We start from the raw sequence: 13890 nt of genomic DNA on the forward strand, positions 1-13890 counted from the left end.
TTGCCACTAGAACAAAAAAAAACGGTCACAAGTACACGCTCCCAACGTTCACAAGGATTGGCAAAAACATGTCGATATATATAGCTAAAACTAGCCGATGCATGTGCTATAGGGTTGTCAATGTGTCGATGTTAGCCGATGGTTTTTGCCGATAAAACAAGTCGACTACACCCTTGCCCCTAACGTATACTCAAACATGGTTAGGTAGAAAGAAAGAAAAAAAAAAGCTTTTTTAGAGAAATTTATCTATCTTCTATGTATGTACATAACAGGCTTCCCACCAAACACTAAATTCCAAGTTGAGAAGGATAGAGCATATTCTATTGTTAGGTAGATATGATCTTAAATTGCAACAATTATTTGAAGTTTGTATGTAAACCCAAGTTGGCAATTATTTTTATATTATCATATATGATTTTCAAGACTTTGTGCAATGAAAGTCAAGTTGTCTTTGGAATTCAAAACTCAAAAGTGAGCTACATGCCAAGATGAACTCTAACCCATTGACCTCGTATCTTTTATCCTTTTTACCTAATTCCAGTTTTCTGTTTTTGATTCATTAGAAAAAGCAACCATTCTTTATGCCCAACTTCTCATTCTTCTTTGTGGGTTTATTGCCAACAATATTGAAATAATTGTTTGAAATAATACTAATTGTATCAAAATGATTGGATTTGTTTAGAGAAAGTCAACTTGCAACAAGCATGATATTTGGTGTACTTTTGGAAGTTGAAGTCTTTGGTGTTCACACAATGAGGTTCATGTATGCAAATTGCAAAGTGGGTTCATATTGATAAGGTCAACCACTATTTTAATCAATCCAATCATGAAAGTCAACTATTTACTTTTCATCTTCAACCTCTTCTTTGGCATTTTTACAGCAAAAAATATCTACTACCACTAGTTTTCATTCCAGTTAATTGTCATTTAACAAATAAAATAATGTAAAAAAGATTAAAATGATGAGCATGGAATAATTGTTTTACACATCTATCTTTTGTTTATCAGCCGTCTAATTAAGGTTTGTTAATGTGGAAGATGCTGTCCACAACACTTTTTCTATTAGAAAACAGAAACAATATGTATTAGATTAGTATTTAATAATTGGGTGATATAAAATAATCTCACTTAGGATGTAAAATATTTACTAATTCATAGTACTAGTGGCCTACATGAGTTGATCAGAAAATAAGAAAATGTGAAGGAGAAAATACGGCAAAAACATCTTATAATTGAATCAATTGGCAAACAATTATCATTATTCATGTTCTTAACATTACAATCAATAAATCTTGAAACAGTAACACTTGCACTACTACTAGTTTCAACTAAATCAGATCCTAACATCATTTGAAAAGAATTTGACATCTCTTCTAAAACATCAAATTCTGAAACCAAAAACAAGTCTGAATAAGTTGGCTCACTATCAACATCTTCCAAATCTACATTTGTGTCTAGAACTTGTTCCGAAATCTTTGAAATTTCATCGATATGGTTCATTCTGACTGTGATCCAATCTTCTTCATCACTCCATTTTGACAAAGATGAAGTACTTCCTTCTACCAATTGCCTTATCCTCTCCAAATGAGACCCGCCAGAGAAATTCAGTAACCGGGTCATCACCGGTGAAGAATCCGTCTCTTCCAAAGAATCCCAAAATCCTTGATCCAAGTTACTAACTGGAGAATTATTTTTCGAAAAATTTTCAATCTTTTCAAAACAAGATTTAGAGCTAACAAAAGGGTGTTCCAAAAGCTCTTTCACAGTCCATCTTTCTTCAACTTTTCTTTGCAAACATTTCTTCAAGAAATCTTGACATTCAAACGATAACCACATTGGGAAAAAAGGTATATCATCCGAATACCCGATTCTATACAGAGCAGAAACCGGGTTATTTAACTCGGGCCACGGGTTACAACCCGTTGCCATTTCAACAACCGCACACCCAACTGCCCAAACATCAGCCCCAAACATTTGCTCTTCTCCTCGTGCCACTTCAGGAGCCATAAAAACCGGAGTACCCGAAAATACAGAGGATGTGTGTTCTCCAACATATTTGGCACAACCAAAATCACCAATTTTGACAACATTCTTGTCACAAACCAAAATATTGGAACATTTAATGTCACAATGTACTAAATTATTGGAATGAATATAATCCAAACCAAGTAGTATTTGATAAGTATAAGATTTTATCAAACACTCATCAACACATCCTCCTCCACTTTTGATCACATCTAAAAGGCTCCCACCATTTGCATACTCCATTACCAAGTTATACATCGGGTTGTTATCGATTGTATAATCGATATTAGACCCGATGTATTTTATTACATGTGGTGAACTTAATTTTGATAGAAGTTGTTGCTCTTTTTGTAAGAAGTGTGAGTTAGAAAACTCGGTCGACTTGACCGCGACAAGGTCCCCGGTGACCGTGGTGGCTAGCGAGACGGTCGCGGTCGAGCCACGGCCGATGATCGGACCTTTTTTGTAGTTCATCTTGAGAGATATTCTGATGATATAAGTGAAGGAATTTTGAAAAATGTGTGGTATGATTAGTGATGGCCTAATGGGGTGACTTATTTATATATGTACAAAACATATGATATAGAGTATAAAGTAATATAATATAAAGTTGTTTTATAATGTAAAAAGTTATTACTGATTAAATGTGAAAGGAAAGAATGGGGTAGTTGTAATTGGACCACGTGGCGAAAGGAGAGTGTTTAGCCGACGATGGGCGGCGTTAGCTTAGCTTCAAATAAAGCCAATCACATGAGAACACGTGAGCATGTGGCGTGATTGCGATATCAACGCGCTCCTTATTTTTTCACTGTTCCTATGTTTTGTGGCAATTAAGTCGATATTTTACTTTGCGGCGCCGGCTGGTTTCCCATTTTCACCGCCCATATATATATATATATGGGGAAAGTGAGGGTGGTGCTGTTCAGCACCTAGCTTAGGTGAAATACTATCTAAAACGACGTCGTTTCATATTAAAAAAAAAAAATAAAAATTTCCACCCACTTTATTGTTTTGCCTCTTCTTCCATCTTCTCAGTTCTCATTGAATCCACCTGTACTCTTCAAACTCATTCTCTTAATCCATAATTTTTCTCCATCTTCTTCTAATCTTCTCCCATCATCGACCTCTCTTAATCATCTTTTTCAATCTGTAGGTTGATTATATTGAAAAGATATCAGGTAACTTTTTTATATATATAATGACATTGAAATTATTTTTAATTAAAGCTTGATTCATCGTTGAAATGTTAATTGAACATATAGTTGTGATTGTTTGATGAGATTTTTATATTATGGGATGGAGAAATCTTTACATGAGTGTTTTCTAATTTATTTTTAACATGCACATCAAGTGCTCGATTAAATGTCTGAGTGAATTTTTTTTTTAATTAATTGCTATGTACTTGCCAGACCCCATTGTTGGATGAGATCAATGAAGTTAATGACGATGACAAAGAAGATGGACATGAATGAGAAATAGAAGGAGGCATTAGTTCGGCTGAATTTCAAGACATTATTAGTTAACTAGCTCAACTTAGCAATGTAATAAACACTTATGTACTTCAATTTTTTCAATAATAGAGATTATTCATTACTTTTTGCCTATAAAACACTTTGTCAAGACACACTTGTACAACTTGGATATATAAGCAAATCAGCTCATCGAAAATTTGGACTACAATTAATCATCATAACAACTTAATCATTAACAAAAAAAAGAAACTAGGTTGTTTCATTTGAACAAAAGACTAGTACATAAATAACATGGTAGCTTTAGCAAATATAGTTACACAACTGGTTACATAACAAAAGCTAACTTAAATATCAAAAGCTAACATCTTGAAGTCTATGTAGACCAATAGACTTGTAAACAAACTACACCACTCTAACTTGAAAATCATGACTCGAACGTTGTTCCATTCCTCACTGACCGTCTTAATTTCTTGTTTGCTAAAGTATATGCGAAGTATCATCCACCTGGTAAAAAAATCTAAGCGCATTGGATTAACTACATGAATAATAAATGGGTGAAAAAAAATTAGTTATAACATTACCTTCTTTTGTGGACACCCAGTGCGGTAGTGACCAAATTTCTTACAATTAGAACACTGTTTTTTTCTTTTTGGGTGCCTCTAGGGATGACTTGATTCTGTTAGTAGCTTTAGGACGACCTTTAGTAGTAACGACCAGAGGATCCCGAACAGACATTTGGGGCATCATATCCACTTGCGAAGTTACCACATTAGAATCTCGTGATCCTTTTTTTTGACTCAGTATGCTTAACTCGAATCATCTGCTCTTCTAAAAACTTCACCAAGATAGCCTCTAGCTTCTTAATCTCAGTAGGAGAGTCTTTTGCTTGTTCAATTGCTTTGGTAAATTTTGACTGGAGACACCACAAAATTAAGGAACTAACGACATCTTCACTTTGTATATCTTGAAGTTCCACCTGATCCACTTTGTACCTTGGGTCGAGTGTCCACCTAGGTAGAATATAATGATCTGGAAGGGATTCAACATTATTCTTCTTCATCACATATAAAATATGCTTGCATAATATCCCGTATGTTTCAAATTTAGCACATGAGCACGTAACATCTAGCTTATCTGAGAGGCAAAAATTTACATTTCTCCAATATCTTTTCTCCACATCCACTTGTCCAACCTTATATTGTATCTCTCTTGAAGTCTTGGTTATAGTCTCGTGACTTAAATTATTCGTAGCTTCTATCCATTCTTTTTGAAAAACCTCAAACATCTTTATAGTATAACGCTTACCGGCTTTAGCTTCAATTGGATTAACAGAGTAAAGAGATGGCTTTGTATCAATTGTCTTGAAGTCTGCATCTTCCTCAGCCTTCCTTCGAGCCTCAACAGCTTTATCAAACTGGACTACAAACTCATTCAACATCGTCTTTGAATTAACAAAATCATCAAAAAAAAAAGAGTGGATGCTTTCACTTCTCCCACTTGTTGTCATGCCAGCAAAGAAACAGTCTTTTAGAAACACTTTAGCCCAAAGCTGACGCTTTTGATACAACTCCATTATCCAACAGTTTCTTTCAAAGTTATATTGACCATTTATAACCTCCCATCGAGTTTCAAACTCCTCAACTGTAGTACTCTTTACCCATTCGCAGCACAATTCATGAAGGCCATTGTAACGCGATTTAAGAAAAGGAAGATGTTCCAATTCATGTTTCTTCATATGCCATGAACAGTAATGATGTCGAGTATTTGGAAATATGTTCTGTACCGCATTGCAAATAGCTTTGTCTTGATCAGTAATTATGGCAGACGGGGGTTTGACAAACATGCACTCTAAGAAACGATTAAATAATGACTCAAAGGTTTCCTGCTTCTCATTTTCCAACAATGCGCCACCAAAAATTATTGATTGATAATGATGATTTACCCCAATAAATGGTGCAAAGGGCATCTCAAATCTGTTGGTTTTATAAGTCACATCAAAGACAACAACATCGGAAAACTTTATATATGAATCCCTTGACCTACCATCAGCCCAAAAGATATTTCTAGGTGAGCCATCATCAAACAAATCCACCGAAAAGTAAAAGTTACGATCTTTAAGTAGTTTTTCTTGGAAATGCTTGATGACACCAAAAAACTCCTTACCTTTATGATGTTTCCGTTGTTCAGCTAAGATATCGGCACATTGTTTTGATGTAACATCATTCTCAGAAGGAGTTTTAAAATTATTCACGACCTTCTTTATTTGACATGGGCGCAATCCAGATTTTCCAAGGTCAGACATTATAGATTTGCATATTTCCGAGCTGTGAAACTTTGCATGAGAACGATGCTTTATAACTTTGTTTGGACTCATAGTAAACTCATGATTGTGTGCATTGTCAAACATATCTACAACCCATTTCCCATCTTTACCTTTTGAAATCTGAAACATTGCTTCACAACCTGTCCTCAAAGGTCTACGTCATTTCTTAGGATTACCTTTTAAATCTTTAAAACCCATCCCTCCAGAAGTATTGCGTTTTAAATCTTTAAAATCTTGTTTGTTGCATACATATTTCTTACGATACTCCTCATTTGTTATCTTATTTTTATAAGTCGAGTAGATACGAATACCAAATCCATGTAAAAGTGCATAACGATTATAAAACTCATATGCCTCACCAGCAGTTTCGAATACCTTACCTTTAACATCATCACCTTTGTCTCTCGTAATTTCATGATTCACATGAACACTGTGATCTTCATCATTTTCAGACCCAATATCCACTTCAATATCTTCTCCACCCTCACTTTCATTTTCTGACCCTATCAAACATCCATTTGCATCAATCTCGTCAATTAAATGTGATTCCAATGGCGGATTCTCTAAATGAACTTCTACATCCATATTGTTTTGCATCTCCTACATATACAAATTATGTTATATTTGTAACTTATTACTAAAATCTTAATACTTTAATGTAAATTAATCAGACAATCACCATGAAAGAATTAACTATAATCACATGAAACATAGAATTTTTTTTCACAGCAAAAAGGAAAATATAAAATAAATACTTGAAAAATCTAGGGTTTTATTATTTAAAATTATTAGATAGAACGAGATATATACTAACCTCTTCAATATAGATATATCACTCAAGGAGAAATGGAGGAAACAAGCTGCTCAATAGGATGAAGAGGAAGAAACATGAAGATTTGGGGGTAACGATTGGAGAGGGAGTCTGATTTTGGGGGAAGTTTATTTTTGAGAAGTGTGTTTTTGGAGGTCGAAGGTCACGCGGGTGGAAATTTTATTTTTTTTTAATATGAAACGACGTCGTTTTAGGTAGTATTTCACCTAAGCTAGGTGCTGAACAGCACCACCCTCACTTTCCCCTATATATATATATTCAAATTAAACTTTCTATTATCACACACCTTGACAAAAATATTTACAAAAATTTACACAAAACTGAACTTACACCCATAGTAACCGGATTCACGGAAGACTCTACGAATTTTGTTTTTTGTTCGGCGATCCAATTCACGATACGATTCGCGAACCAAAGACAAAAAACACAGAACTGGTAGAGGGTGGTGAATTGGGTTTGGTAAATTGTGTTTGGTTCAAAGATTTTGGTTTAACTAGTAATTGAACTTTACAATTATCAAATAAATACATTAAATGCATGTCTAAAGAGATGTAATTATTAAGACAAAAGGTTGAATAATTTTGAAGTATTTGTTTTATTTTATGTAGTTGATTTAAATTTCTAAATGTAAAAACTTGTAATTTGTATTTTGAAGTATTGAAAATGTTTGAAATTTTGAGTATTATAATATCTGAATCTATAATTGTATTTCTAAATTTGGATTCACCGAACCAAAATGAACCGAAGCGAACAGAAATGAGTCTATCCCCTTTGAACCAGATTCGTAGGACATCGCGAATTGCGATCCCGAATCACGAACTCAAACCGGAGCGAATCGCGAATCAGGTGACTATGCTTACACCAATCATCCAGTAATACTTTAGTGATTAGACCTATTCCTATACCATAAAAACTCAAGTGTTTTGATGTTTTGGAGAATCTTCATATCATTTCTTTTGCCATTTTCGAACTTGATCTCGTTCTTTGCTTTCCAAATACTCCAACAACTGATCATAATTATCCATCTTATAACTTGTTTCCCATCCTTGTTGCGATCCTCATACTTGTGGTACTCCAAAAGATCCTTACACTGAAAACAAAGAATGGAGTCGATCTGCACCACCTGTTTATAGCATAACACTGGTGATATTTATCATCAGTTAATAAATATCACCGCCCATATATTGTTAAATTACTTATAATATCTTCACTATTTGGCTTTCGAAAATGTCATATATTGTAATCGGTTAATACACATAAAAATATTTTCTTATTTTGGTTACTCAAAGATAATGAGTCATTTATTTACGATATTTACATAGTGCATGCATCAAATCCAATATTTCTTGTGAACATTGTCCAACTACATTATTTTCTTATGGTTAATGGTTTACTTGTATTATATAATCAGAAGAAAAAAAAAAAAAACTCAAAATCTTTTATACATATATTGTAAGTAAGTTTTAAATAATATTGTACCTTCCCATAACTTGAAACGATGAAAGCACACAACTCAAAATGATAATTGACCCTTTGTAAATAGTCAACCAACTTAACTTTTATTTAATGCCGTAGGTTTTGACTTTTTATACTGGATACTATCCAGTGTGTTGTGTAACTTAAGGTTTCACATTCATGCGATTTAGACACTATATGTTTTTTTTTAAGGCAGAAGATTGAATTAACATGACGATTGCTAGCAAGTCGCTAGTCAACCAAGAGAGTACATAAGTAAATACAACTACAAGAAAAATAAAACAAATACAACAAGAATCAAAAGCAAACTTGACCGGAATACACTATAATGTTGTACATTGAAACTTAACTATAATCTTTTATTGGGCAATTACATATAATATTGTCTTTCTAAATAACCAAATTAAATATATATTCAGATCATATTTTCAAAGTGTTGTACATTTTGCTCTAAAATCTTGTATTTTGTATATTTATGTGTAATTAAAAAAAGAAGAAAGTGAATTTGTGACCGTTGTCACGCGGATATGAATATTGTTCACATTATAACTTTGAAGGGGCTTGCGAATTTTTGTCATTAAAATCAAGAAGACGCTTTTTATAGTTACAAGAATTACTCGTATATATTTTTTTTCTGCAAATTATTAGCAAAATCCTGTTTTTTTTTATAGAAATAAATATCATATAAGTGGTAGCGGTCAGCTGTCATGTGTTATATTCCTCTTCTTTTTAATTTGTTCCATCATAATATTAGCTCTTTTATTTTTAGGGTACGAGCATGGTACCCGCGTAATGCGACGTCGGTGGTGGGGAAGACGGTCTAGTGGTGTCGATGATGGTACTATTGGTGGTGGTGACGGTGTCAAGTGGTGTAAGTTGGTGTAATTGTGATATTGGAAATTTTTAGAAGATAAAGGTTTAAAGTATTAATTATTAAAATAATAGTTTAAAGTGTAAATAATTCATTAAAGGATAAACATAAAAAGTCAAGGGCAATTATAGTAATTTAAATATAGAATTACCTAAAATAAAAATGAGATTTTTACTTTACTAAGGAAATATAGAAATATAGATATAGATAGATATGAGGACATTAGTTTTTATAAAAGAATATTTATTTGTTATAGGCTTTTTTAGAACTTATAGTATATCGAGATGCCAAAAACACGTTATTGACATCACACAAAATCTTCCATGTGAAATTATAATGCTGGAGCAATTAATGCCAAGTAACCAAAGCCGATATATCATGTGACTCTAAATATTTTTGTTAAGAGGATAGTAATGAAATATTAACAAAAATGCTCTAAAGATAGATTAAAGAATTACGAAGAGCATATTCAAGACAATATGTAGATTAAAATTTCATTTGTAAAGTTTGTCAGAAAGATTCCACATTTGAAGATTATAAAGATAAACTATTTAAGTTCTTGTTAATTTAATTAGGAATCTATAAAATGCAACCTAAGGCATTCATTTATACTATATTATAAAGCGGATTTCCCTATCTAAAATTTTAAATTTCAATATTTACTTTCTTAAAATGTCCTTTTTATCAATTCTATATTAACAAACATCATTTCTCTTTATTCAAATCTCAACCAATCATCTTTTTTCTCTCTTCCATAAATCATTTACTCATCCAATTCATTCAAAAAATTTTATCCCACAAATTGTACATCGATAAATTGTAAAAATTATATGGGTGTTCTTAAAATTTCATGCTCTTTCATTAGAGATGTCATTCGATATACTTTTGACGGATTTTTAAATCCGAGGGCGGAACCCGTATGGTTAAGGCTTCTGGCTATCACACTTTATGACCTATCATCCCACCATTTTACTGCCGCAACGCGCGAGTATTTACTCTCGTGAAACCAAAAGAAAATGAAGGAATGATGTCAAATGTAAAATGAAATTAAAAAAAATTATTAAAAAGTAAGACTAGCTAGGACTTAGGAGGGGGGAAAATTAGCTAGATCGACCTTTGAGCTGAATAATATCTTTAGTTTGTTGGGTTAAATGGTCCAATCATAACATTCAAATCAAATGGTCCAATCTACAACGCATGAGCAGGTTGGATCATTAAGAAAAAGATACAACTTATAATTTAGTGCCAGTAGAAAATACGGTTGGTTAGTTATATTAAAGGTATGTTCATTTTGTTTGAACATTAACAATAGTCGATGCATGAATATAATTACAAAGCTATAATGTTAAGATACTATTCCCTTTGTCTCAATTTAATTAATTGTCTATTATATCAGAACAATAGTCTATGTTAATTAAGTTAGTCTAGTTTGTTTGAATTTTAACCATAGTCGATGCATGAATTGGTCATTTGGTCGATCGATATCTCCTGCTTAATTCCCAAATAGAAGTACAACAAAATTAACAGCCTCACGTCAAAGCTAAGAAACGTAGAATTCACTAACAACCGGTGGTAACAGAATGGTAGTGAAAGACTGAAAGGAACTCTCATTACTCGGTTAAATAATCAGTTATCTCAAAGTGCTTGGTCTGGCTATACCCAGAAACTTTTGATTGGAATGAATGGGCTCTATTGAAGGTTGATGTGACTTAATATATACATGTTTCCCACATTGTTTTAGGCCATTCATGTTATATTTTATAGTCATTCGTACTTATATTTTATGGTATGTACGAGTGGTTTCAAGTCCATAACAAGTTTTATGGAAGAAAATGGCTAAATATGGTATAATTTGCGCTTGTGGATGCTTCTGGATGAATTTCGAAGATGCTAATTAAGATGAAGAAAATAGAAATGTCAAAGCCAAACTCCCATTACATATCGTTAATGGCCGTTAAAAAGATCAAGGGGATTACATGGCTATTGTAATGGCAATTACATAAGTCTTAGCAGTAGTTAGAAGCATGCAATTAACGGGCGTTAGACGGAAGGACTAAAGTTGCACAGATCTGTCAGTTAGCCCGTGTAACGGTCATTAGATGTTGAATTCATATATTTAGTTTCTTTTATTGCTTATGGTCGGGTATAGAACACTTTTTAGCACCTAAAATCCCTAGAAACACCAAAAACAAATTGGAGGCTTTTGTAGGTCGACTCCTGTCATCCATGTGTTCAAGAATATCAATTTGTTTCCAAAGATTCATTATTGCTTGTCGAATTGAGCAGGATTGTCGGTACAATATGATTTCGTTTAATCGTATTTGTGCTTTCTTGGTTATTAAGAGTGGCTAAATTTCTTTGCACCTACTTGGGTAGTGAACATGTCATAGGATTGTTTGATGTTACTTGCAATTGTTGAACATGATTTCTATGTTTAATCGAAGATCCTATTTATTCGAGTTTATAAATTGTTTTTATCTTTTATATAGATTAATTGATAATTGTTTTTAGAAGTTTGAGGGGATCTATGTGATTGTCAATTGGTTTATGAAATGATTAATCAGTCTTTAATTAATCAAAGGTCGTTGGAGTTCGAGAGAATCTAGCGATAGAGATTTAAATAATTAAATTCATTTTGAGTGTGTAAATGTCTATGATAGAGAGATCTGATTATGCGAATAAAGTTGTTCAAGAGAAAGCTTTTCAAGATTAAATCATAAACTCAACTCAAGTTCTTAATGGTTCATTGTTTAGAGTAGAAATTATTCACGAGAGTGATAACTATATTTTTTGCAATGAAAGATTTGAGTATAACGAGAATTCATCTTGATTACCTTTTATGTCGTTCAACATTGCGAGTGATATTGTGACAGTTTGATTAACATGCGAGCTATTCCAAGTGAGTGCCTTTTATATTCTTGTTTCAAACAAAAATCTCTTCGATTAATTCCTCGGAATTACTAACATAATTTCATTTCTGCAAACTAACTTTTAAAAGCAACGTGACAATACGGTCACAACCCCCCATTTACTTTGAATTACATTATTTAAACTGCTTCTATAATAGTCCTTATGTTCGACCTCAGATTTACCAAGTAAATTATTGTAACACCCCAAGATTTTAAGGTAAAAGAAATTAACCCCTTTTTATAGCTTTGGCATTAAATTAATTTTCTAGTATTTTATTTTTAGTTATGGGGTTAATTTAGTTGGAACTTTAGCGGATAGCGGGTATAATACCCACATTTTTCTTAGAGATGGGTCGTGGCACCCATAGAAAATGTCAGCCACATCTCCTTTTTCCACCTTTACACTTCATTTTGTTCTTCCAAAAATTTCTTCATGCAACCTTCTTCCATTCCTTTCAAAATCAAGGGTTAATTCTTCAATTCAAAGGAAAGGTTATCCATAATAATCATTATCATCATCAATTTCTATCAAGTAAATTTAAAAGCTAGGGTTTGGGTGGTGAAGGGTGGTGGCCGAAAATTGAGAAGAAAAAGGGAAGGATTTGTGGATTTAAAATCTCAAGTAATTGTCTTCCATTGTTGAGGTAATAAATTTCCCCAATCTAGCTTTGTCAATTCTCTTGAAAATTAGGGTTCATGAGTGAACCAATTTGGGGGTTTTACTAGAAAAATGATTTATGGTTAATTTTTCCCCAATTCCTTAGTTAACCTAGTTGTCATTGAGTTATATGATATGTTTGATTATGAAAATAATGAGTGCATGTGATAAATTTGAGTTCTTGAGAAAAGATGAGTTTTGACTAGTCATGGAATTGTTGATGAAAATGTTAGATTGAACTACCTAGTGTGTTTGTTAAAGAAAATGAAGCTCAATGACAAATGGGTTGGGTTTTGGGTTTAGAAAGGCTAGTGATTGAGTATGACTAGGTTGAACTAGTCAAGTTGTGAATGTAAGCTTATGCATTTTATGTGATGATCATAGGTTGAAGCTTGTTGTGCATAATCGTTTTAGCTTTATTTTCCAAGTTGCGGAGGAGGTGAGTATTCTTGCATACCTTTATGTATACGTTGGGCCAATTACAATGAGATGTGAATGTTCCAAGCATGGTAATTGGTTCGGCGTTAAGCCCATGTGGGGCATTGTTTATGAGGCCTAAAAACCTCCAGGGCCTAAGAATCCCGATAGTTGATGTAACATGAGGCCTAAGAACCTCCGGGGCCTAAGAATCCCGATAGATATGATTTGTTATGATTGTTTAGCTTATATGGATCCATATATGTGTTGTTAGTGTGCAAGGTGAATATGTAAATGTGACATGACGATGCCATAGGTTACATGTGAAAGTCCTTGTACTTTGCCCTCCTTTGTATCCATAGATGTATGCAAGTATATTCACTAAGCCTTTGCTTATATTTTAGTTGTTTACCCTTTTTATAGGTAGTTCCGGAAGAGGGAACTAGGATTGTTGATTTGAAAGTGTTCATTTAGAGCTTGAAGTGGTTGAAGTAAAGATTTGCAAGATTTGAAGGTATTTAGGTCATTCATGGATGAATGACAAGCTTTTGGGTTTAGAGGCTTAGTTATCCCTCTCCTTTTGGCTCTTGGTACATTTTGGGTTGATGGTCATATTTGTTATATTATGTAAAAGATCAGGTGTAAAGCTTTTTAGAAAAGATGTAAAGTTGCACTTTGGGCGAAAATTGTGTCAAAATGGGTAAGATGACCCGTTTACTTGTAGAAACTTGGTTTGTATAAATGGATGGTATGGAGACTTTTGGAAATGTAGTGTTAGTTGATTTATGTCAAAACTAAGTTGCTAATCAGTTGTCGGAAGCTCGGTTTTGAGAAAAAGGGGTCGAAAGTTGTTCAATGTGTCAAAAGTACGAAACCTGAAGAGGACGGCCTTTGTGCAGAGGACGGC

At 33.3% G+C, this 13890-nt stretch overlaps 3 protein-coding genes and 1 long non-coding RNA gene across 4 annotated transcripts; 1 reads left to right on the forward strand and 3 right to left on the reverse strand.

The window, feature by feature from the left end:
• Positions 1-1152: 1152 nt before the first annotated feature.
• On the reverse strand, positions 1153-2532 carry LOC122590844 (mitogen-activated protein kinase kinase kinase 18-like). Its single transcript, XM_043763020.1, has one exon. The coding sequence runs from the start codon at positions 2497-2499 to the stop codon at positions 1153-1155; it is 1347 nt and encodes a 448-aa protein (XP_043618955.1). The 5' UTR covers positions 2500-2532.
• Positions 2533-2856: 324 nt separating this feature from the next.
• LOC122590545 lies at positions 2857-3618 on the forward strand. The gene is made up of 2 exons (XR_006322529.1): positions 2857-3203; positions 3435-3618. It is a non-coding gene; the product is annotated as an uncharacterized LOC122590545 (long non-coding RNA).
• Positions 3619-4266: 648 nt separating this feature from the next.
• On the reverse strand, positions 4267-5949 carry LOC122590846 (protein FAR1-RELATED SEQUENCE 5-like). The gene has a single exon (XM_043763021.1). It carries the CDS (start codon positions 5947-5949, stop codon positions 4267-4269), a length of 1683 nt encoding a protein of 560 aa, XP_043618956.1.
• Positions 5950-5979: 30 nt separating this feature from the next.
• On the reverse strand, positions 5980-6405 carry LOC122590848 (protein FAR1-RELATED SEQUENCE 12-like). The gene has a single exon (XM_043763023.1). The coding sequence runs from the start codon at positions 6403-6405 to the stop codon at positions 5980-5982; it is 426 nt and encodes a 141-aa protein (XP_043618958.1).
• Positions 6406-13890: the final 7485 nt, after the last annotated feature.

Source organism: Erigeron canadensis, chromosome 3 (genome assembly GCF_010389155.1).
Source record: "Erigeron canadensis isolate Cc75 chromosome 3, C_canadensis_v1, whole genome shotgun sequence".
Taxonomy (NCBI): Eukaryota; Viridiplantae; Streptophyta; class Magnoliopsida; order Asterales; family Asteraceae; genus Erigeron; species Erigeron canadensis.

What these genes read in the sequence shown, in the direction of transcription:
- LOC122590848 (XM_043763023.1), bottom strand. Translation starts at nt 6,405, where the DNA reads ATGGATGTAGAAGTTCATTTAGAGAATCCGCCATTGGAATCACATTTA.
- LOC122590846 (XM_043763021.1), bottom strand. Translation starts at nt 5,949, where the DNA reads ATGTTTCAGATTTCAAAAGGTAAAGATGGGAAATGGGTTGTAGATATG.
- LOC122590844 (XM_043763020.1), bottom strand. Translation starts at nt 2,499, where the DNA reads ATGAACTACAAAAAAGGTCCGATCATCGGCCGTGGCTCGACCGCGACC.